Genomic DNA, 22,742 nt, shown 5'->3' with positions numbered 1-22,742 from the left:
GGGAAGGGAAGTTCCCTGGTGTGTTGAGTTGTAAGGATGAGGGAAGGTGGGCACCTGGCAGGGCACCTTGCTGAGACCCCCACTGACCCCTCCATTACACCCTCAGGTCAGATGCCATCTATTCAGCCCGGTATGACGGCTCTGGCCACATGGAGGTGCTTCGGGGACACGAGTTCCTGTCACACCCATTTGCCGTGACACTGTATGGTGGGGAGGTGTACTGGACCGACTGGCGAACAAATACACTGGCTAAGGCCAACAAGTGGACTGGCCACAACGTCACCGTGGTACAGAGGACCAACACCCAGCCCTTTGACCTGCAGGTGTATCACCCTTCCCGGCAGCCCATGGGTAAGGGGCCTTCAGGCGACTGAAGAGGAGCCACCAGCCCTTGGATGGGGGTGGGGGAGGGTGCTGGGATAACGGGGTGTGGGGGGGATGAGACCTGGGTAAGAAGGGCCAGGGAGGGATCAACATATCCCAGGATGCTCTTGCTTCCTCTCTCTGGGCCAGCTCCAAACCCGTGTGAGGCCAATGGCGGCCGGGGTCCCTGTTCCCATCTGTGCCTCATCAACTACAACCGGACCGTCTCCTGCGCCTGTCCCCACCTCATGAAGCTGCACAAGGACAACACCACCTGCTATGGTAGGAAGCCACCTCCTCCTCTAACAGTTACGGGTAAACTGAGGCTGAAGGAGAGGTCCCTGCTGTTAAGCAAAGGAATGACTGGAAGGAGGGGCTCTGAAAACTTGCTAGTGCTGGAGGAAGGAGCCACAACTGCCAGGATCTGACACAGTCTCTTCACAGTTCTCAACCTGTGGGTCTCGACCCCTTTGGGATTGTCAAGTGACCCTTTCACGGGGGTCACATACCAAATATCTTACTATTCATAAGCATAGCAAAACTACAGTTATGAAGTAGCAATGAAAATAATTTTATGGCTGGAGGCTACAACATGAGGAAGGGTCACAGCGTTAGGAAGTTTGAGGACCACCATCGTAGCAAAAGGCCAACAGCACACAGGGGGATTCAGGGGAGAGACCTAACCTAGGTAGGTGAGAAACTTGAAGGCGAGCGACTGCCTTCAATGACTTTCCTGTGTCCCACAGAGTTTAAGAAGTTCCTGCTGTACGCACGTCAGATGGAGATCCGGGGCGTGGATCTGGATGCCCCGTACTACAATTATATCATCTCCTTCACGGTGCCCGACATCGACAACGTCACGGTGCTGGACTATGATGCCCGAGAGCAGCGAGTTTACTGGTCTGATGTGCGGACCCAAGCCATCAAAAGGGCATTCATCAACGGCACCGGCGTGGAGACCGTTGTCTCTGCAGGTTCTGGCCCTGCCCTCCACCCCTAGGCTCATACCAGTCACATCCCCTGTGGTCCTGATACTCCTTCTCCAAATCTTATCTCTAGCCCACTTCTTGACCCTCGCTCCCCAGCCGGTAGCACACTCTCCTCAGCCTATACCCTGCAAATACCAACCACCGACTCCCTATTTGTGCCCCCAGACTTGCCCAATGCCCACGGGCTGGCTGTGGACTGGGTCTCCCGAAATCTGTTCTGGACAAGTTACGACACCAACAAGAAGCAGATTAACGTGGCCCGGCTGGACGGCTCCTTCAAGAATGCGGTGGTGCAGGGCCTGGAGCAGCCCCACGGCCTGGTCGTCCACCCGCTTCGTGGGTCAGTCTGCAGCCAGGGGCTGGGGCGCACCTGTGTGAGGAGGGAAGGGGGAGGACCCTTACCCAATTCTTGGTTCCTTTCCCAGCAAGCTCTACTGGACTGATGGGGACAACATCAGCATGGCCAACATGGATGGGAGCAACCGCACTCTGCTCTTCAGTGGCCAGAAGGGCCCTGTGGGTATGCACTTGCTCTTCTTGCTCCTGCAGGCCTCTAGCTCCGTTAGGAGATGCTCCTAGTGTCTCTCTGGTGCCCTAGGCCTCTTCCAGCTTCCAGCTTGATGCCTACTCTCGCTATACCTTGTCCCAGAGCCACAAGGACCAGGGAGGGCTCCATGGCTCTGACACCCACTCTTCTTCCAGGGTTGGCCATTGACTTCCCTGAGAGCAAACTCTACTGGATCAGCTCTGGGAACCACACAATCAACCGTTGCAATCTGGATGGGAGCGAGCTGGAGGTCATCGACACCATGCGGAGCCAGCTGGGCAAGGCCACTGCCCTGGCCATCATGGGTGAGGGCTCAGGTGGGAGGAGGGGTGGAAGGAGAGCAGGCTAGGCACAGCTGAACAGGTGATGGGGGAGATCCTGAGGGCCACTTTCCACCCCCTGTAAGCCTAATAATGACTTCTGCAAGAGAGCTGGGGGGCTGGAGAGATGGCTTAGTGGTTAAGAGCACTGACTGCTCTTCCAGAGGACCTGAGTTCAATTCCCAGAAACCACATGGTGGCTCGGTTGTCAACCATCTGTAATGAGATCTGATGCCCTCTTCTGGTGTGTCTGAAGACAGCAACAGTGTACTTACATATAATAAATAAATCTTAATTTAAAAAAAAAAAAATCAGCCGGGCATGGTGGCGCACGCCTTTAATCCCAGCACTCGGGAGGCAGAGGCAGGCGGATTTCTGAGTTCAAGGCCAGCCTGGGCTACAGAGTGAGTTCCAGGACAGCCACAACTACACAGAGAAACCCTGTCTTGAAAAGCTAAAAAAAAAAAAAAAAAAAAAAAATCTATATTTAAAAGAAAAAGAGGACTAGGAGAGGGCCTTCCCAAGAGTCTTACTCCCTCCTGTTGCCCCAGGGGACAAGCTGTGGTGGGCAGATCAGGTGTCAGAGAAGATGGGCACGTGCAACAAAGCCGACGGCTCTGGGTCCGTGGTGCTGCGGAACAGTACCACGTTGGTTATGCACATGAAGGTGTATGACGAGAGCATCCAACTAGGTATGCAGTTGGCGCGCAATGTGGTGTGTGGAGGGCGTCTGCAGCGGGAGGGATGAGGGGTGGCAGAGAGACTGCAGGGCTGTGACCGTGAGCAGCCTCCAGAACAGGGGGGTGAAGGCATAGAGGGAGGGCTTTTTACCTTACCCCCACTCGTGTGAAATGTAGACTCAGTCTGGCCAGAAGGTCCAGGGATCTAAGAAGACATAAGACCTAAGAGTTGGGTTGGGTGTGACCCTGACAGGTCCAGGGTGAATCCAGTGACTGTTGTCCTCTCTGAGCAGCCCAAGCCTGTCCCCCACCAAGGCTCACCCTTTCTTTTCACTCCTGTGTCCTCCCGCAGAGCATGAGGGCACCAACCCCTGCAGTGTCAACAACGGAGACTGCTCCCAGCTCTGCCTGCCAACATCAGAGACGACTCGCTCCTGTATGTGTACAGCCGGTTACAGCCTCCGGAGCGGACAGCAGGCCTGTGAGGGTCAGTTCCCGGCATTTCCTCTCTGACCAGCCTTGACCCCTTCTACCCTATTGCTACATTATGCATTTGAGAAAGATGGTGCTCATTGTGTGTTACCAGGAGGCTTCTGGGTTAAATGCTTATCCAGTGCCCCCTTCTGGGTACTGAGGACAAAAGCTGGAGCCAGAAAGTGGGGCCAGCATAGTGAGAAGCCGGACCACAAAGCACTAGTGACTGTTCAGGACCTGCACTAGGTTTTGGTGAGGTAGACACCGGCTGACAGAGGCAGGCCAGCTTGGCAGAAGAGGCGTGCCCTGTGCTGTGCCCTGGGTTTATAGAGTGGGTAGAATCTGATGCTTGGTACCTTGAAGAGAGAAGTTGGTGGTACAATAGGGTGTACTTAACATGCCCTGAGCCCTGACGTAAATCCCAGCTATGTGTGCACGCCTTGGAGACAGACACTCATGCTACGTAAGAGGCAAGAAATATAGCTGAGAAGTCAAGTTCCAGGGCCGCTGAGCCCTGCCGAGGGCAGTGTGGGAAGACTGTGATAAGGCTTCGAGCTAGGGTGGGGACCTGTGGGTTCTCAGCCAGGAGTGCCTAGAAAGTGGTGTTTGGAGATTAACCCTGGGGCAGAAGGCTTGCAGAATGGAGGAGGGAGGAACCAAGGCAGTCAGACCAGTTAGGAAACTATTAAGAGTGTCGTGAGGAGGCAGGCCCTAGGCCGGGCTACTCAACTGGCTTGCAGGGAAGGGATGAGACTAGGAGGCACTTCACAAGAGCTTGCTGGTTTACAAGCTTGCCCTTGGACAACACTTTTCCCCAAAGTGCTCTGCCAGAAACCTCCTGCTTTGATGTGGGTGGGTGTTACAGAAAGGAACCCTGGGCCAAGCAACATGGAAACATTGTGTTTTTACTGTTTGGCTCCTCAGAACCCTGAGTACACTGAGCATATTTCAGGAGACATTTAGTGTCTGCACTTGGTGGTGGTGGTGGTAGTGGTGGTCGTCTTTTCTTCCTCCTCCTCCTCTTCCTCCTCTTCCTCTTTTTCCTCTTCCTCTTCTCCCTCCTCCTCTTCCTTCTCTTCTTTCACAGAGTTTAAGCAACCAAGGCTTAATGGAGGGATTCACTGGGGCACACATTGTATTCAAGGGATGGGAGTCAGGGAGGATTCTGGGATGCATAGAGAGCAGTGCCTTTTCAAAAACAGGAAAACTGAGAACAAGACTGACCCAGGGGCAAGCAGGATGTTGGGAACTTTATGTTGGGAAAGGATTTGGAACTGAGCAGAGGCAGGACAATGAGAAAGTTAAGGTCAGACCAAGTGCCAAACTGGGAATCTAGATTTTGGAGTCTTGCTACTCTGGTTGTCTGCTGCGACCTCCCCTGAGGGCCTTGGAAGGAAGACTGGGGTTGAATTAAGAGGGTAGGGTGCTGAGAAAGAAATGTAAGTCTCTTCTGCCCTCTAGTGGTGAATAGTGGTTATGCAGGTGGTCTCCCAGAGCTGGGGCTCTCAGAAGCCCTACGCAGTTAGGTGCCATCTCCTGTCCAAGGTCCGGGCCTCACACGTGGTGTGAGCGTTTAGAGGTCCAGGAGATGGGTAGAAGAAACTGCCAAAGGGGAAGTTGAGAAAAGCAGTTTGAGGGTGACAGGAACCTAGCTTTGTCAGCAAGGCTCATGCTTAAAGTGTCTTTGTGTTGCAGGTGTGGGCTCTTTTCTCCTGTACTCTGTACATGAGGGAATTCGGGGAATTCCACTAGATCCCAATGACAAGTCGGATGCCCTGGTCCCAGTGTCCGGAACTTCGCTGGCTGTTGGAATCGACTTCCATGCTGGTGAGCTATTGTTCCAGGGATTAGTCAGCATGCCCCAGTAGTTTATGGGAGTGACACATTAAAGTCCTAGAAGGGCTGCCTGTACCAACTGTAGCAGCTGCCTCACTCCTTCCTGCTGCCTCCCCACTTCCAAGAAAGCACCCGGCACCCCAACCCCCATTCGGTGCTATCCTGACCCTCCTCATGGTTTGACCCTTTGCCTTGCCTCTGCATTGAGGGGCATTCTCATGTCTGCCCCTCTGCTTCCAGAAAATGACACTATTTATTGGGTGGATATGGGCCTAAGCACCATCAGCAGGGCCAAGCGTGACCAGACATGGCGAGAGGATGTGGTGACCAACGGTATTGGCCGTGTGGAGGGCATCGCGGTGGACTGGATCGCAGGTGAATGAATGGTAGAAGGAAAATAGGCTTTGGGGGAAAGGCACAGGCCATGGGGACATGAAGTCTGTGAAGGTATGTTCAGGAGCCAATGGGAGCTACAGGGAAGATTTGGATGGAAGGGGACCAGGCACAAGCCTCCCTACCAATCTCCCTGAACCCCACCGACTGACTCCCTCCTCAGGCAACATCTACTGGACGGACCAGGGCTTCGATGTCATCGAGGTTGCCCGGCTCAATGGCTCTTTTCGTTATGTGGTCATTTCCCAGGGTCTGGACAAGCCTCGGGCCATCACTGTCCATCCAGAGAAGGGGTAAGGAGCTAGGCAAGCTGGCTTAGATCTCTTGACCACAGTATAGTCTGACAAGGCCCAGCTTCTGAGTGGGATGGACTCTCACCCCCACTTCCATCCCTACCCACAGGTACTTGTTCTGGACCGAGTGGGGTCATTACCCACGTATTGAGCGGTCTCGCCTCGATGGCACAGAGAGAGTGGTGTTGGTTAATGTCAGCATCAGCTGGCCCAATGGCATCTCAGTAGACTATCAGGTACGGACACACCCTGGAGCTGATGAAGGTGATGACTTGAGTTCTGGGCCTTTCCCTATCAATTTCCCTGTGGTAACCAATCAGGGTTAGACGTGGACCAGGGAGGGTGGTGGCAGCCTTTAACCCATTTGTCACCGAGAATAGTAATCTGCCCTAAGACGATGGAGGGTGGTCATGCAGAAGTAGAGTATGAGAAAGCTGGGTGTGGTAGCATATGCTTAACACTCAAGAGGCTGAGACAGGAGGATCACTTCAAGTTTGAGGCCAGCTTGGACTATCCAGTAAGATCTTATCTCAAAAATTTAAGATAAATACATAGGTAGATACATACATACATAGATACATAGATGATAGATGCATAGATGATACATAGATACATGATAGATACATGATAGATACATAGATACATAGATTGATACATACATACATAGATACATAGATAATAGATGATACATACATGATAGATACATAGATACATAGATTGATACATAGATACATAGATAATAGATGATACATAGATACATGATAGATACATAGATTGATACATAAATATAGATACATAGATGATTGATGATAGATAGATAGATGATAGATAGATACATAATAGATATATGGTAGATGTATAAATAGGTAGATGATAGATTGATAGATCTACATCTATAGACAAATAGATAGGTGATAGATAAATAGATACATAGGTAGATACATAGATAGATGCATAGATGATAGATAGATTTTAGATGATAAATATAGGTGTAGGTAAATAGATACATACATAGATACATAGATATACATAGATACATAGATAAGACGCTAACATGGTATTTGCCTAACATGCTTGGTCCTGAGACTAGTCTCCAATGCTGCAAATGATGGCAGTAATAATAAATAAATTAAAAAGTATGGAGTGAGGGTGTGTGGATACAGGTCCACACAGTAAGTGTGGTTACACATGGAGATGATCCCTACTGAAAAGCAGGAGTTAGAGAGCCCCAAGGTGAGCTGGGTACATCTGTCCACAGGGTGGCAAGCTCTACTGGTGTGATGCTCGGATGGACAAGATCGAGCGCATCGACCTGGAAACGGGCGAGAACCGGGAGGTGGTCCTGTCCAGCAATAACATGGATATGTTCTCCGTGTCCGTGTTCGAGGACTTCATCTACTGGAGTGACAGGTGAGGGGGGCTGGGTCCTGCCTCTCCCATGGGTTTCTTCTTTCTGGCTTTTTGGTGACATACCCTACACACGGCTTTCCCTTCTCCAGAACTCACGCCAATGGCTCCATCAAGCGCGGCTGCAAAGACAATGCTACAGACTCCGTGCCTCTGAGGACAGGCATTGGTGTTCAGCTTAAAGACATCAAGGTCTTCAACAGGGACAGGCAGAAGGGTAAGGCTGGGCTCTGGGCCAGGCCAGAAAGGTGAACAAGGACAGCTGAGCTTTGGAGGAAGAGGGACCAGGCAGGAAGTCAGTCAGAGTCTCCAGGGCACTTTCCAGTGATTCACAAGAGCTGGGGGCAGGGAGGTAGGACTGAGCGGGATAGATCTAGATATTAGATACCATAGCTAAGCAGGGATCAGCTGAAATTTCCAACTGATCCGAGGACAGAGAGACCAAAGAGCTCTCTTTATGCTATACACCATACTACCTTCTGATGCGCTACCTTCCAATGTTCTACCCTCCGATGCTCTCTGCCCCCAGGTACCAATGTGTGCGCGGTAGCCAACGGCGGGTGCCAGCAGCTCTGCTTGTATCGGGGTGGCGGACAGCGAGCCTGTGCCTGTGCCCACGGGATGCTGGCAGAAGACGGGGCCTCATGCCGAGAGTACGCTGGCTACCTGCTCTACTCAGAGCGGACCATCCTCAAGAGCATCCACTTGTCGGATGAGCGTAACCTCAATGCACCGGTGCAGCCCTTCGAAGACCCCGAGCACATGAAAAATGTCATCGCCCTGGCCTTTGACTACCGAGCAGGCACCTCCCCGGGGACCCCTAACCGCATCTTCTTCAGTGACATCCACTTTGGGAACATCCAGCAGATCAATGACGATGGCTCGGGCAGGACCACCATTGTGGAAAGTAAGCCAAGCCCGAGTCCTCCCAATAAACAGTGGGGGAGATGGGGGGAGTGTCAGTGTGTGGACACACGGGCACCAACCAAACCCATGTGCTGGGTGGGCCCCAAGGCAGGGCTTCCCATATCAGAAATACATTATAATTCATAGCAGCAGCAGCAAAATTACAGTTAGGAAGTAGCAACGGGAAAAAATTTACAGTTAGGGTCACCACAGCGCGAGGTACTAACTGTATTAGAGGATCGAGGCACCAGGAAGGTTGAGGACCACTGACCTACGGGGCTGGCAGGATCCACTGCCATTGTGGTAACCTGCACATTGTCCTTTACATGGAGCCAGAAGGAGGCCTCTTCCTTCCTTGCACTGATTTCATTCCACACCAAGATACACAAGCACAGGCAGCAGACACGGGCCCAGGTGCAACTCTCCCCGAGTGGGAGTCAGCAGATCCAGCGAGCTTCTTACCCTGACCTCAGGAGTCAGGGTCTCAGGGGCGTGCACATGGAAGCTGAGCCTGGCAGCCAGTGGCCCTGCCAGAGCCATGAAAGCCACAGAGCTGTTACCAGAAAGAGTCTTAGTGCTCAGCACTGCCTTTTACCGCTTCAGGTTTTCCCTTTACTGCTGCTGTTGCTGCTGCCACCGCCTCCTCCTCCTCCTGCACCTCCACCTCCTCCCTCCTTCCTTCTTCCTCCTGCTCCCTCCTTCCTTCTTCCTCCTCCTCCTCCCTCCTTCCTTCTTCCTCCTCCTCTTCTTCTTCTCCTCCTCTTTCTTCTTCTCCTCCTCCTCCTTTCTCCTCCTTCTTTTTCTTCTCCTCCTCCTCATCTTCCTCCTCCTCCTCCCCCTTTTTCCCTCTTCTTTTTCTCCTCCTCCTCCTCCTCCTTCTCCTCTCTCCAGCCCCACTTCTTCCTGGAGTGGAAGGCTTAAGATTTATTTATTTTATGTATATGAGTACAATGTCACTCTCTTCAGACACTCCAAAAGAGGGCATCAGGTCTCATTCTGGATGGCTATGAGCCACCATGTGATTTCTGGGAATTGAACTCAGGACCTCTGGAAGAGCAGTCAGTGCTCTTAACCGCTGAGCCATCTCACCCCCACCCCCTTCTTCTTTACGTCTTTACTTCTTTCTCTTTTTTTTTTTTTAAGATTTATTTATTTATTATATGTAAGTACACTGTAGCTGTCTTCAGACATTCCAGAAGAGGGCGTCAGATCTCATTACGGATGTTTGTGAGCCACCATGTAGTTGCCGGGAATTGAACTCAGGACCTTCGGAATAGCAGTCAGTTATCTTAACCTCTGAGCCATCTCTCCAGCCCCACTCCTTTACATTTTTAAGAAACATTTTGTAGCCACACATAACCTTGATTTGAACTTCTGATCCTCCTGCCTGCACAGCACTGGGGTCATCTGGGATTATAGGTGTGCGCCACCACCATACCCTTTTTTATGTGGTAGTAGGACTTGAACCCAGAGCTTTGTGTATGCTAGGTGAACACTGTGTTACCCAAGGCTATTCCCATTCCTCCTTTGTTCCTCTCTTCATCCAGGAGGTCCATTCAGACCAGCCAGGTGCTGACGAGGTACCGCATAGAAAAGAACAGACCTGTCCCTCTGTCCCTCTGTCTCCTGGCACACTTTCTCTATGACATCCTGTCTGTGTCTGAGGGCTGGTGGAGTTCGTGCTTAGCATGTGCAGGACGTTGGGGGTCCATCCCCAGCACCTAACTGGATACTCTCAATCTCAGCTCCATCAGGAGAGACTGGGAGCCAGCCCCTCCTTTCACACTGTCTGTTGTCCGTCCTACAATGTGCTCAGCCTCTGGCAGTCACATAGACACGTCCCAGGGAGCCCCAGAGCCTCCCCTGGCAGCTGCTCACAGCACTGTTCAGCTCTGTCTTTTTAGTTACATCTGCTTTAAAAAAAAAAAAAAAAAACATTCCAGCTCAGCCCTGCGTGATGGCGCACGCCTTCAATCCCAGCACTTGGGAGGCAGAGGCAGGTGGATTTCTGAGTTCGAGGCCAGCCTGGTCTACAGAGTGAGTTCAGGACAGCCAGGGCCACACAGAGAAACCCTGTCTCGACCCCCCCCATCCTCCCCCTCCCCCAAAAAATTCCAGTTCAAGGCCTCTGCAAGCAGGAAGCTTTCCAGTCTGGCCCCAGAGGAATAGTAGAATTCAGTTAGCCGGAATCTCCCCCACACATGAATAAACAGAACTCCACTTCTGAAGAGTGTGACCACACATAGGCCAGGGGGTAGGGGGTGGGTAAGGGAAGAAGAAAGAAGGTGCCACGGGTCATGACGCAGGTGGTGTGACGTGGCTCTGTGAGGGGACCTGGGGCCCTGGCAAGTCTGACCAAAGAGCCTTCAGAGGAACTCGTGGTTTCCACAATTCCAGGGGAGCCAGTCATGCCCTTAGCACCTACCAGGCTGCCCCTCTGCTTCTGCTGGTTGGCCCTTCTCAACCCACAGCTGTTCCTGTCTCTTCACAGATGTGGGCTCTGTGGAAGGCCTGGCCTATCACCGTGGCTGGGACACGCTGTACTGGACAAGCTACACCACATCCACCATCACCCGCCACACCGTGGACCAGACTCGCCCAGGGGCCTTCGAGAGGGAGACAGTCATCACCATGTCCGGAGATGACCACCCGAGGGCCTTTGTGCTGGATGAGTGCCAGAAGTGAGCTGCTGGGCCCGGGGGTGGGAGCCATGTCATACGGGAGCAGAAAGAGGACGGGCAGGGCCCACCATTTCTGGCCTCAATGAGATGCATCACGTCTCAGAGCGCTGCTTAATACAAGTGTCAGAAGTGAAGGGAAGGTTGAGGGCCGTGGGAGATGCCTCTGGCTTTGTGACTGGCATTCATCACACAGTACCGTGGGACTCAAAGCTTCAGTGAAGGCTCACTGACCTTGAGGATATGGGCTGGGCCTGTTCAAACCCCTTGCTGAGCAGAGGTCTTACTACAGTGACCAAGAGGCATTGTGAAGGCAGTTGTGAGCGCAAGGCCCCAAAGTGAGAAAAGCAAGAAAAGGTCAAACAGGACAGCAATGGGACTGCCCACTGCACTGGGCATGGCCGGCCTGAGCAGGCAGGGAGGCTGGTCTACCTGTCCTGCCTACCCTGTCTTTCTTCATTTTGATGTGCAGGTTTCTAGTGAGCCACACCCTCTGCATAGCAGTCCTGGCTCACGTCTGAGCGACCTGCCCTCCCCAGTTCAGCTGGAATCAGAATGCTTTCAATCAGCCTCACTAGGAAACTAAATAAAGCAATGCCATAGCCTTGGTGACCTCACCTGTCTGGGCTGGTCCCGGGGCCTGTCTTTCCTGGGCCTAGAGCCTCCGGGGAGGGGCTGTCATGATATTTTTCTGCCATTCTAAAAGAGGCATCCTCGGTTTCAACCAAGGTCCTCCTGGCTGAGCCCAAGAAAGTGTGCTCTCGCTCTCTCTCTCTCTAGAGCCCCAGAGCCAGTGGCTTCAAAAACCCCAAGTACACAGAGAATGGACTGGTTGACAGAGGGTGGAGGATTTCATAACTGCCAAAGACCTGCCCTGTGGAAGTCTGGGAGAATGTCGTCAGGGAAGCAGCTCAGGGGTGACTAGAGGTCTGAGATTGTCTTGGGGTGGGGGAGAGAGCTAGAAGGAGTCAGTGTGTCAGGATAGCGGCTCAGCCAGCCAGCCAGCCATACTCCTCCTGATCCCCACTGAAGCATTAGTGTCCTTGGAAAGCAGATAGTTGGACAGGTAGAACATCCGCTGTATTTCTAGTTGCTGACCCTCTGCCCCAAGGAAGCCTCTCCTCCCCCACCCCACCATCCCACAAAGCAGCTTTGCCAAGCTCTTTTTTTTTTAAAGATTTATTTTATTTATTATATGTAAGTACTGTACTCAGATACTCCAGAAGCGGGCATCAGGTTTCGTTACGGATGGTTGTGAGCCACCATGTGGTTGCTGGGATTTGAACTCGGACCATCAGAAGAGCAGTCGGCACTCTTAACCACTGAGCCATCTCGCCAGCCCGCCAAACTCTTAACTCAGGGTACATCCCATGTAAGCCAAATTTGGTGCTCTGCTGTGAGTGTGGTCTAGGCTGGACCTGAGAGTGTGGAAGTCACTGTAAAGCCAGGCTGCACAAGTCAGGAAACAGCACTCGGGCCAGGCGAAGGTGGTCCATGCCTATAATCTCAGCACTGGGGAGGTGGATGTAGGAAGTGGGAGTTGAGGTCATTAAGCTATGTAACTAGTTGAAGGGTAGCCTGGGATACAACAGGCCCTATCTGAAGAAGGGAGAGAGAGAGAGAGAAAGCATGCTACAGCTGCTGCCCCAGGGCAGGCTGAATGGGTCGCCACCTCCATCTATAAAGAGTCCTGTGTGTGGTGTGATGCACTGGGGAGGCAGAGCAGGCAGATCTCTGAGTTCAGGGGTAGCCTGGTCTACTGAGACAGTGCCAAGACAGTCAGAGCTACAGGAAACTCGGTCTCATAAACAACAACAGGCCAGTCCTGTCCCTGAGCAATGGGTCTCCAGGGCCTCAAAGAGGGAGGCAAGCGTTCCGCTGTGGTTAAGCTGGAATGTAGCTCATCTGGCAGGCGGTTAGCCTGGCACACGTATGGCAGCATGTTCCCGTAATCCTAGCACTTGGAAAGCGGAGGCAGGAGGATCAGGAGGTAAAAAACCTCAAGCCCAGGCTGGAGATCCTAGAGAGAGAAGAGGAGAGCGAAGGGTAAACAGACAAGTTACAAGTTCAAGTTCAAACAGACAAGATACGAGTTCATCAGTGAGGTCAGAGAAGGGAGGGGCTGAGGCACGGTAGCCAGATCTATCCTGAAACTGTTTCTGTTTTCTTTGCTGCATCTCAAAGGAACATGTGCAAAGGGTTCACCACCCCAGGTCAAGCGAATGAATCAAGCTGTCCAAGGGCGACCCTGCTGCCGCTGTGCTGTGCTTGATCCTCCACACTGCACACCCAGGCCCTTACCACCACCCCACAAACAGTGGGGCATGGCTTGGCCTTAAGTTCACATGTCCTTATGTTGTGAAGAAGACTTTTTTTTTTAAGATTGATTTATTTATTATGTATACAGTGTTCTGCCTGCATGTATGCCTGCAGGCCAGAAGAGGGCACCAGATCTCATTGTAGATTGCTATGAGACACCATGTGGTTGCCGGGGAATTGAACTCAGGGCCTTTGGAAGAGCAGCCAATGCTCTTAACCTCTGAGTCATCTCTCCAGCCCCAGAAAACTATTTTTGAGGGTACAATCCATATGTGCCCAAGGAAATAGTCAATACTTAGCAAGAATTTCCTGGATAGTTTGTTAAAGAGCCATCTTCGGTACAGAGAAAGCAGTTAGCAGTAAATACATGGAAAACTCTCATTGAGATGAATACACAGTACTTAGTTTTTACAACCTCTGCAGCAATATTATCCCCCACTAACTAATAGAAAAATAGGTCAGAGTGGTCGGGCAAGTTGCCTAAAGTAGGTAACCTACTACTTCCCCCCCCCCCCCCCAGCCTACCTGGCTGGAAAGCGGTGGAGCCAGGACTTGGGGCTGGGAGCTGACTCGCTTGGCCACACAGCCTCCAGTCTCAGCAAATGCAGATGGTCCTTTTCCATACTGCAGTACGTGACTGTGGGCACACACAGTCAGACCTAACCATGTAGTGCAGTAACTCAGTGCCTTGGCTGGGCTATTCTCAGGCACCGAGGCTATGTTGGCTTTCGTGGCTCTCGGGTTGTGAGGCTCATCCTGGGTTCTAGTTGACTCCTTAGGCTCCTGATCCCTTTGCCCGTTTCCCATCAGCCTGATGTTCTGGACCAATTGGAACGAGCTCCATCCAAGCATCATGCGGGCAGCCCTATCCGGAGCCAACGTCCTGACCCTCATTGAGAAGGACATCCGCACGCCCAATGGGTTGGCCATCGACCACCGGGCGGAGAAGCTGTACTTCTCGGATGCCACCTTGGACAAGATTGAGCGCTGCGAGTACGATGGCTCCCACCGCTATGTGAGTGTAGGGGTGGGTGGGTGGGTGGGAATGTGGAGGGAACCAAGCCAGGACAGAGCACCAGACAGGGAGACCCAGGACACGGTGAGAGGTCCTATCCGAGTTCTTAACTGTGGGTAGCCTTTGCCCTGCGTGGTTCTGACATCGCTTAGAAAAGAGAGAAGACAAGATACACCCAGATCCTTCCCAGATGGTCTGTGACTTCCCACAGCCCTCTTGCCTGCCCTCACTGTGCTGTTAAGACCGATGAGGGGCTCGAATGCAGAGACGCTGGTGCTTCTGTCTCATCAGGTGATCCTAAAGTCGGAGCCTGTCCACCCCTTTGGGTTGGCGGTGTACGGAGAGCACATTTTCTGGACTGACTGGGTGCGGCGGGCTGTGCAGCGAGCCAACAAGTATGTGGGCAGCGACATGAAGCTGCTTCGGGTAGACATTCCCCAGCAACCCATGGGCATCATCGCCGTGGCCAACGACACCAACAGCTGTGAGTGGGGCCAGCACCCGCAGTGCTCTCCTGATCTCTGTGACTGCACACATGTGCACACGACAGTCTTGTCTCTCCTGTTCCCTGTGACTGCACACATGTGCACACGACAGTCTTGTCTCTCCTGTTCCCTGTGACTGCACACATGTGCACACGACAGTCTTGTCTCTCCTGATCTCTGCCTGCACACTTGTGCACACGACAGTCTTGTCTCTCCTGTTCCCTGTGACTGCACACATGTGCACATGACAGTCTTGTCTCTCCTGATCTCTGTGACTGCACAATACATATATGACAGTCTTGTCTCTCCCAGGATTTCTTCTGTACAGACAAATACCTTTACATACCTTTGGCACCCAGAAACTCCTAAGGCCCCAACATTTCTCAAACCCAACTCCCTCAAGACACCTGTGGACATACATGGACTTGATATACTCAGGTCCATCTCATGCAAACTGCATGCGCTCGCGCGCACACACACACACATGCACATGCATCATACTGTTCATGGTCCTAGGCTCGTCCCCATCCCAGGAGATCCTATCACTCAGCCTAATAATTCCATCTACCCAGAGCCACCCACACCCTAAACCTTACCTCATACCCACATACCAGGTGTAGCCTATCCTCCCCTCCCCCAGCCTGCACATAGACATACATACCTACACCTGGCCCTCTCTTGTGTGTGTGTGTGTGTGTGTGTGTGTGTGTGTGTGCGCCTGTGTGTGTGCAGTGTCCAGAGCACTGGAATGTTAGGTGGGCATCTTGGGAGTGTACAGGGCCAGAGAACCCTCTTCAGCTTTCGGTCCCCCCCCCTCCGCTCCCACCCCTGCTCAGGTGAACTCTCCCCCTGCCGTATCAACAATGGAGGCTGCCAGGATCTGTGTCTGCTCACCCACCAAGGCCACGTCAACTGTTCCTGTCGAGGGGGCCGGATCCTCCAGGAGGACTTCACCTGCCGGGGTGAGGAAGCGAGTTGGAGCTGGGACAGGGGCTGCTGTGGGGTGTCAGTACAAGAGACCCTTCTTCCAGACTCCAGCCCAGGCTACAAAGCTGGACTCAGGCTGGGCTGCAACTCATGACACCTTCTCCCTCCACAGCTGTGAACTCCTCTTGTCGGGCACAAGATGAGTTTGAGTGTGCCAATGGGGAATGTATCAGCTTCAGCCTCACCTGTGATGGCGTCTCTCACTGCAAGGACAAGTCGGATGAGAAGCCCTCCTACTGCAGTAAGGGTCCTGCTCCAGTCCCTTCCCTAGTCCCCTGCGCCATGTGACCCAGCTCCATAGCCTCAGCTCATGAAGAGCAGAGCTTGAAGGGACGGTCATTGGTGGGGCAGGGGGAAGGGGGGAAAGAAGCCCCTTCCTATGCCTTCTGTGACCATGCACACCCTCCCCTCACAGACTCACGCCGCTGCAAGAAGACTTTCCGCCAGTGTAACAATGGTCGCTGTGTATCCAACATGCTGTGGTGCAATGGGGTGGATGACTGTGGGGATGGCTCTGATGAGATTCCTTGCAACAGTGAGTAGATTGCTACATCCCAGCCTCACCCCAGTCCCATGCCACACCCCTGCCTTACCCCTGCCTCACCCCAGCCTCCTGCCTCACCACAGCCATCTGCCTCATCACTACCTCCTGCCTCACCCCTGCCTCATCCCAGCTTCACCCTAGCCTCCTGCCTTACCCCTGCCTCACCCCTGCCCTCACCCCTGGTTTTTAGTCTCAGCCCGTACCCTGTCCTCACTCTGGCTGAGCATTTGTCCCCAGGCACATTGAGGACAGGCGAGAACTCTGTCCTGGGCCTTTCTGGCCCTGCAGAGGGACACTGGCCTGATGGTACTGGTGGGCCCTGTTCTAGAGACCGCCTGTGGCGTGGGTGAGTTCCGCTGCCGGGATGGGTCCTGCATCGGGAACTCCAGTCGTTGCAACCAGTTTGTGGATTGTGAGGATGCCTCAGATGAGATGAATTGCAGTGAGTAACAGCCTGCCCATGACTGACAGCTGGCCCATGACTGATAGCCTACCCATGACTGATAGCCTGCCCATGACTGACAGCCTGCTCATGACTGACAGTTGGTCCATGACTGACAGCCTGCCCATGATTGACAGTTGGCACATGACTGACAGCCTGCCCATGACTGACAGCCTGCCCATGATTGACAGTTGGCACATGACTGACAGCCTGCCCATGATTGACAGCTTGCCCATGACTGACAGCCTGCCCATGATTGACAGTTGGCACATGACTGACAGCCTGCCCATGATTGACAGCCTGCCATGATTGACAGCCTGCCCATGATTGACAGCCTGCTCCTGCCTACTTTCCTGTCCCTCCTGCCTCAGGCTGTTCTGCCTTATTTCCTCTCAGCTCACCTGGCCCTAAATAGTAGCCTCTATCCTCTCTGACCTTGCTTTTTCTCCCTCCATAGAGGTAGTGAGTCAGTGGACAGCAGGCACCAAATCTGAAACCATAAGTCTAACATGGGGCCAGCAATTGCTCCCATAGTGTGTCTTAGAGGGAGCTAGGTGTGACCCCTCACCCACCCTCATCACCCCTTCTATTCCACCTTCCATATTGGCCCCTAGGTGGCGCCCTGCCCTTCCTTTTCTCTCTTGACCCCCCTGACCCACCCTCCCTCCACCAGGTGCCACTGACTGCAGCAGCTATTTCCGCCTGGGCGTGAAAGGCGTCCTCTTCCAGCCGTGTGAGCGGACATCCCTGTGCTACGCACCTAGCTGGGTGTGTGATGGCGCCAACGACTGTGGAGACTACAGCGATGAGCGTGACTGTCCAGGTTGGCCAGCGGAAGCTCGCCGGGTGGACGGGAGGCCCGGGGCTGGCAGTGTCTTCATGGCTGGCAGAGTCTTCACATCTCCCTTCTACCCCCAGGTGTGAAGCGTCCCAGGTGCCCGCTCAATTACTTTGCCTGCCCCAGCGGGCGCTGTATCCCCATGAGCTGGACGTGTGACAAGGAGGATGACTGTGAGAACGGCGAGGACGAGACCCACTGCAGTGAGTGCCCTGGGACCCTACACAGCTCCCACCTCACAGTCCTTATGGAAAGCGCCCTTCACGGGGAGACACCTGGGTTCCACTGTGTCTCATCCTCTCAGACTCCAGAATAGAGTCACTTCTTCAGCTTGTGATGAGTCGCTCACCTGCCCTGCCTTTCCTTGTCTTCTTATTACTTTCTCCTCTATTCCAGACAAGTTCTGCTCAGAGGCACAGTTTGAGTGCCAGAACCACCGGTGTATCTCCAAGCAGTGGCTGTGTGACGGTAGCGATGATTGCGGGGACGGCTCCGACGAGGCGGCTCACTGTGGTAAGCAGTGGCCTGAATCCGGTTCAGGGCGGTCAGTGTCCTACCCCCTAAGGAAGGGTCCACATACCAGTGGGCCATGTTATCACGGCTGCCCGCTCTGCCCTGTCCCCTCCTGAGTCTGTGTCTCCTTGCCCCTCATGCAGAAGGCAAGACATGTGGCCCCTCCTCCTTCTCCTGTCCTGGCACCCACGTGTGTGTCCCCGAGCGCTGGCTCTGTGATGGCGACAAGGACTGTACCGATGGCGCGGATGAGAGCGTCACCGCTGGCTGCCGTGAGTGGGAGAGGCCGTGAGGAATGGGTGGGCATCAAGCCTCGCAGCCTTGCTTTGCAAACGCCAGCAAATGAGGTCAAGGGTAGGAAGAACTTCAGTGGGAGCCGTGCATTTGTGAGAGCTCACAGATCCAGACTCCTCCCATTCTGCCCATTGCTACCACTCCTGTTGCAGGAAACTTAGGATTGGGGGTGGGGAGTGACTATCAACAGCTAGTAGGACAGGGCAGGAGTAGGGCAGGCCTGAGGAGGGACTCTGCCTCCATCCCCAGTGTACAACAGCACCTGTGATGACCGTGAGTTCATGTGCCAGAACCGCCTGTGTATTCCCAAGCATTTCGTGTGCGACCATGACCGTGACTGTGCCGATGGCTCTGATGAATCCCCCGAGTGTGGTGAGTCCTGTGACTGGAGGAGTAGCCCTGCCTAGCCATGCTGGGGGTCCAGCCTCATCATCCCCTCCCCCACCACAGAGTACCCAACCTGCGGCCCCAATGAATTCCGCTGTGCCAATGGGCGTTGTCTGAGCTCCCGTCAGTGGGAATGTGATGGGGAGAATGACTGTCACGACCACAGCGATGAGGCTCCCAAGAACCCACACTGCACCAGCCCAGGTCAGCCTCTAGGTGGAGCCCTTCCTCCTTCTTCCTGTGACCCCACTGACCTGTTCCCACCACCCTCCACGTTGGCCTCTAGATGGCGCCCTGCCCCTTCTCCTCCTCTCCTGTGATCCCACTGACCAGTTCCCGCCACCCTCCACAGAGCACAAATGCAATGCCTCATCACAGTTCCTGTGCAGCAGTGGACGCTGCGTGGCTGAGGCGTTGCTCTGCAACGGCCAGGACGACTGTGGGGATGGTTCAGACGAACGCGGGTGCCACGTCAACGAGTGTCTCAGCCGCAAGCTCAGTGGCTGCAGTCAGGATTGCGAGGACCTCAAGATAGGCTTTAAGGTACTCGGGGGACCCGGCCAGAACCCTTTGTCCCTCCCCCTCATCCCTCCATCAAGTACTTATTGAGAACCCACTCTGCCAGCAGTATACTAGGCTCTGAGGACAGAGCAGGGCAGACAGAAGTCCCTCTTCGGTTAGAGTCTCAGTTAGAGCCAGTGGGGTGTGTTCACGGGTGAGAAGAGAGTGGGTTGTCAAGTAGATATGTTGCTCTGGAGCTCAAGCTAAAGGCCAGGCCTGGAGGAAGAATTATCACCCCAGAGAGGCTATTTAAACCCCCAAGGAAGTGAATATAGATGATCAAAGCCAGCACTAAGCTACACCAAGGGACTGGGAGGCGAGGGAAGCCACCAAGACGGAATGACAGCCACATGAGGAAAACTCGGAGGGACAGGGTACACAGATTGCAGTCTGTGTGCCACTTGCCTCCCTGAGCCCTCCTGAGGGCCTCTAGGCGTCGTTGGTTCCCAGAAAGGGGAAGCACAGACTCCAGCCGCTTCCTCAGCTGCACATCCCTTACCCCCACAGTGCCGCTGTCGCCCCGGCTTCCGGCTAAAGGACGATGGCAGGACCTGTGCTGACCTGGATGAGTGCAGCACCACCTTCCCCTGCAGCCAGCTCTGCATCAACACCCACGGAAGTTACAAGTGTCTGTGTGTGGAGGGCTATGCACCCCGTGGCGGTGACCCCCACAGCTGCAAAGCTGTGACCGGTGAGACGGGCACTTGGTGGGTGAGATGTATTTCAGGCAGCTGTGGGATTGGGCAGCAGGTGGCAGGTAGGGAGAGGGCTTGATACAATGTAGCTGGAGATAGCCTGGGGTACCAGGGCTGCTGGAGATAGCCTAGGGTACCAGAGGTGCTGGATATAGCCAGAGGAATCAGAGCTGCTGGAGATAGCCTGGGGGACCAGGGCTGCTGGAGATAGCCTGGGGTACCAGAGGTGCTGGAGATAGCCAGAGGAATCAGAGCTGCTGGAGATAGCCTGGGGTACCAGAGGTGCTGGATATAGCCAGAGGAATCAGAGCTGCTGGAGATAGCCTGGGGGACCAGGGCTGCTGGAGATAGCCTGGGGGACCAGAGCTGCCAGAATATACCTAAGCTTGGAGCTGAGCTGAGACCTTCCTCCTACAGATGAGGAGCCATTTCTCATCTTTGCCAACCGGTACTACCTGCGGAAGCTCAACCTGGACGGCTCCAACTACACACTGCTTAAGCAGGTGCCAAAACCAAGCCTTCTTTACACCCGTTGTTGACTGCCTGGGCCCAGTATGGCCTCCCCAGTTCTTCCCATTGCCAGGCCCATGGTTGTCTCCTACTTCCTCTCCCTCTCGCCACATCCTGACTCCAGACATCCCTCCCCAGATACACATATGCCCCTGCGGCAGCTGACTTCCCCGTCCCCATCCCAAACCCAGGGCCTGAACAATGCAGTCGCCTTGGACTTTGACTACCGAGAGCAGATGATCTACTGGACGGACGTGACCACCCAGGGCAGCATGATTCGCAGGATGCACCTCAATGGCAGCAATGTGCAGGTGAAAACAGAAAGCTGCCCTGTGTCAGCTGACAAGCCTCATGCCCTCCCCCTAGTCCTTTGCTGTAATAGAATCTCCCCTTCTCTCACACCTGTCAACACTGCTTCACCCTGCTCCTCCCTGAGCCACAGAAACGTTCTGCTCGCTTCACCTTCCCCTCCTCTCAACTCAAAAGTGTGCAAGCACAGGAGACTCCTCCTGCCTTCCCTCACTGCATTCTGAGTTCTGTGTGCTCTAGGCGTGTGTGGGTGGCCCCAGAGACCCCCCTGCTTGGAGCTCCTAGTGATAGCCACTTACTGTCAGAAGAATGGAGAAGCCATGCCCCAGAGACTAAGGGTGCCACCAGCTCCTCCTTCCCTGTGTTCCTTACAGGTTCTGCACCGGACGGGCCTTAGTAACCCAGATGGGCTGGCTGTGGACTGGGTGGGTGGCAACCTGTACTGGTGTGACAAGGGCAGAGATACCATTGAGGTGTCCAAGCTTAACGGGGCCTATCGGACAGTGCTGGTCAGCTCTGGCCTCCGGGAGCCCAGAGCTCTGGTAGTGGATGTACAGAATGGGTGAGTGGTGGGCAGAGGGGTTGGGGGAGCCCTGGAAAACACCCAAGCCCGGACAATCTGCAGGCTCCTGGTGGGAACAGTCTCTAGACTCTTAGGATTCACTGCTCCCCACCTGCTCCCTACCTGCCAGGTACCTGTACTGGACAGACTGGGGTGACCACTCACTGATCGGCCGGATTGGCATGGATGGATCTGGCCGCAGCATCATCGTGGACACTAAGATCACGTGGCCCAATGGCCTGACCGTGGACTACGTCACGGAACGCATCTACTGGGCTGACGCCCGTGAGGACTACATCGAATTCGCCAGCCTAGATGGCTCCAACCGTCACGTTGGTCCGTATGCTAGAGAGGCTGCCCGAGGCCAGCAGGCCTGGGCGGTAGGGATCTAAAGGGTTTAGGGTGGCAAGAAGGCATAGTGTGCAGAAACCACAACCCAGAGGTCTTGGGGTTTCAATACCCTGGTGCTTCTCTAGGATGGGCCCAGGCACCAGGCCGCAATCCAGCTCCTTAGAGGAACAAGGGCTATCCCATGTGCAGCTCAGGATAATGGCCTGAGGGGTGGGCACATGAGGACTTCCTGAAGAACACCTGTGCTTCATACTTCCTGAGAGAAGCTATGTCCTACTCCAGAGCAGTGGTATGGCCGTTGGACAGGCTGTCACTGTTGAACCTTAGGAAGCCGTAGAAGCATCAGGACCTGGGATTCATTCCCATCTCAGGGTTGTAATGGGATTGAAGGAAGACAAGTAGGCATAGAACGTAGCCTGTACTCAGTGCCCACTACTGCTGTGTCTCCCCTGCATTCCCTCCCATAGTGCTGAGCCAAGACATCCCACACATCTTTGCGCTGACCCTATTTGAAGACTACGTCTACTGGACAGACTGGGAAACGAAGTCCATCAACCGGGCCCACAAGACCACGGGTGCCAACAAAACACTCCTCATCAGCACCCTGCACCGGCCCATGGACCTACATGTCTTCCACGCCCTGCGCCAGCCAGATGGTAATCGAGCAGAAAAAGGGGGGAGTGGCAAGCATGGTCCAGGCATGAAAGGTCTGTTCTCAGCAAGGGTCAGGTTCCCTCCCCAGCACTGACTGAGCATTCCTGCTGGGTCCCGGACTTACAGAGGCTATAGATCCCTTAGCAGCTTCAGTCTGCCCTGGGCTCAATGTGGGGTCTCTGACAGCCAGGCCCTAAAGTAGTAGAGAGCCCAGAGATTAGTGAGTGTGGACCAAGAGCGTCAGAGGAAACCCTGAAAGCAGACATATTCAGGGTAGGATAGAGATGTACCTAGGAGGCCAGACACTCTCTAGAAGGCTGAAAACCATTCCCGGCAGGACCCACCCTCACAGTCAGAGAACCCAGTGGGCAGCCATGACCCTTCAACCTT

At 54.0% G+C, this 22,742-nt stretch overlaps 1 protein-coding gene across 1 annotated transcript in view; it reads left to right on the top strand.

The window, feature by feature from the left end:
- Lrp1 (LDL receptor related protein 1) overlaps positions 1-22,742 on the top strand; it is an 84,146-nt gene that overhangs the window by 47,975 nt on the left and 13,429 nt on the right. The window contains exons 27-61 of the mRNA XM_021175130.3: positions 107-351; positions 514-645; positions 1,110-1,337; positions 1,518-1,692; positions 1,778-1,872; positions 2,055-2,204; positions 2,771-2,911; positions 3,252-3,386; positions 5,069-5,200; positions 5,450-5,584; positions 5,766-5,895; positions 6,005-6,131; positions 7,154-7,305; positions 7,395-7,519; positions 7,832-8,209; positions 10,700-10,889; positions 14,016-14,220; positions 14,512-14,704; positions 15,542-15,667; positions 15,805-15,933; positions 16,108-16,227; positions 16,565-16,678; positions 17,352-17,501; positions 17,597-17,719; positions 17,913-18,029; positions 18,173-18,301; positions 18,573-18,695; positions 18,774-18,914; positions 19,063-19,253; positions 19,779-19,962; positions 20,384-20,469; positions 20,668-20,787; positions 21,160-21,347; positions 21,478-21,683; positions 22,166-22,354. Of these exons, the coding sequence (XP_021030789.1) occupies positions 107-351; positions 514-645; positions 1,110-1,337; positions 1,518-1,692; positions 1,778-1,872; positions 2,055-2,204; positions 2,771-2,911; positions 3,252-3,386; positions 5,069-5,200; positions 5,450-5,584; positions 5,766-5,895; positions 6,005-6,131; positions 7,154-7,305; positions 7,395-7,519; positions 7,832-8,209; positions 10,700-10,889; positions 14,016-14,220; positions 14,512-14,704; positions 15,542-15,667; positions 15,805-15,933; positions 16,108-16,227; positions 16,565-16,678; positions 17,352-17,501; positions 17,597-17,719; positions 17,913-18,029; positions 18,173-18,301; positions 18,573-18,695; positions 18,774-18,914; positions 19,063-19,253; positions 19,779-19,962; positions 20,384-20,469; positions 20,668-20,787; positions 21,160-21,347; positions 21,478-21,683; positions 22,166-22,354 (5,504 nt within the window). The remainder of the gene's footprint in view (positions 1-106; positions 352-513; positions 646-1,109; positions 1,338-1,517; positions 1,693-1,777; positions 1,873-2,054; positions 2,205-2,770; positions 2,912-3,251; positions 3,387-5,068; positions 5,201-5,449; positions 5,585-5,765; positions 5,896-6,004; positions 6,132-7,153; positions 7,306-7,394; positions 7,520-7,831; positions 8,210-10,699; positions 10,890-14,015; positions 14,221-14,511; positions 14,705-15,541; positions 15,668-15,804; positions 15,934-16,107; positions 16,228-16,564; positions 16,679-17,351; positions 17,502-17,596; positions 17,720-17,912; positions 18,030-18,172; positions 18,302-18,572; positions 18,696-18,773; positions 18,915-19,062; positions 19,254-19,778; positions 19,963-20,383; positions 20,470-20,667; positions 20,788-21,159; positions 21,348-21,477; positions 21,684-22,165; positions 22,355-22,742) is intronic.

The sequence above is a fragment of the Mus caroli genome, unplaced genomic scaffold (assembly GCF_978045245.1).
Source record: "Mus caroli unplaced genomic scaffold, Mus_caroli_1 scaffold_9, whole genome shotgun sequence".
NCBI classification, from domain to species: Eukaryota; Metazoa; Chordata; class Mammalia; order Rodentia; family Muridae; genus Mus; species Mus caroli.
Note: the sequence above shows the minus strand (reverse complement) of the source record. Positions and strands in the feature narration are given on the sequence as shown.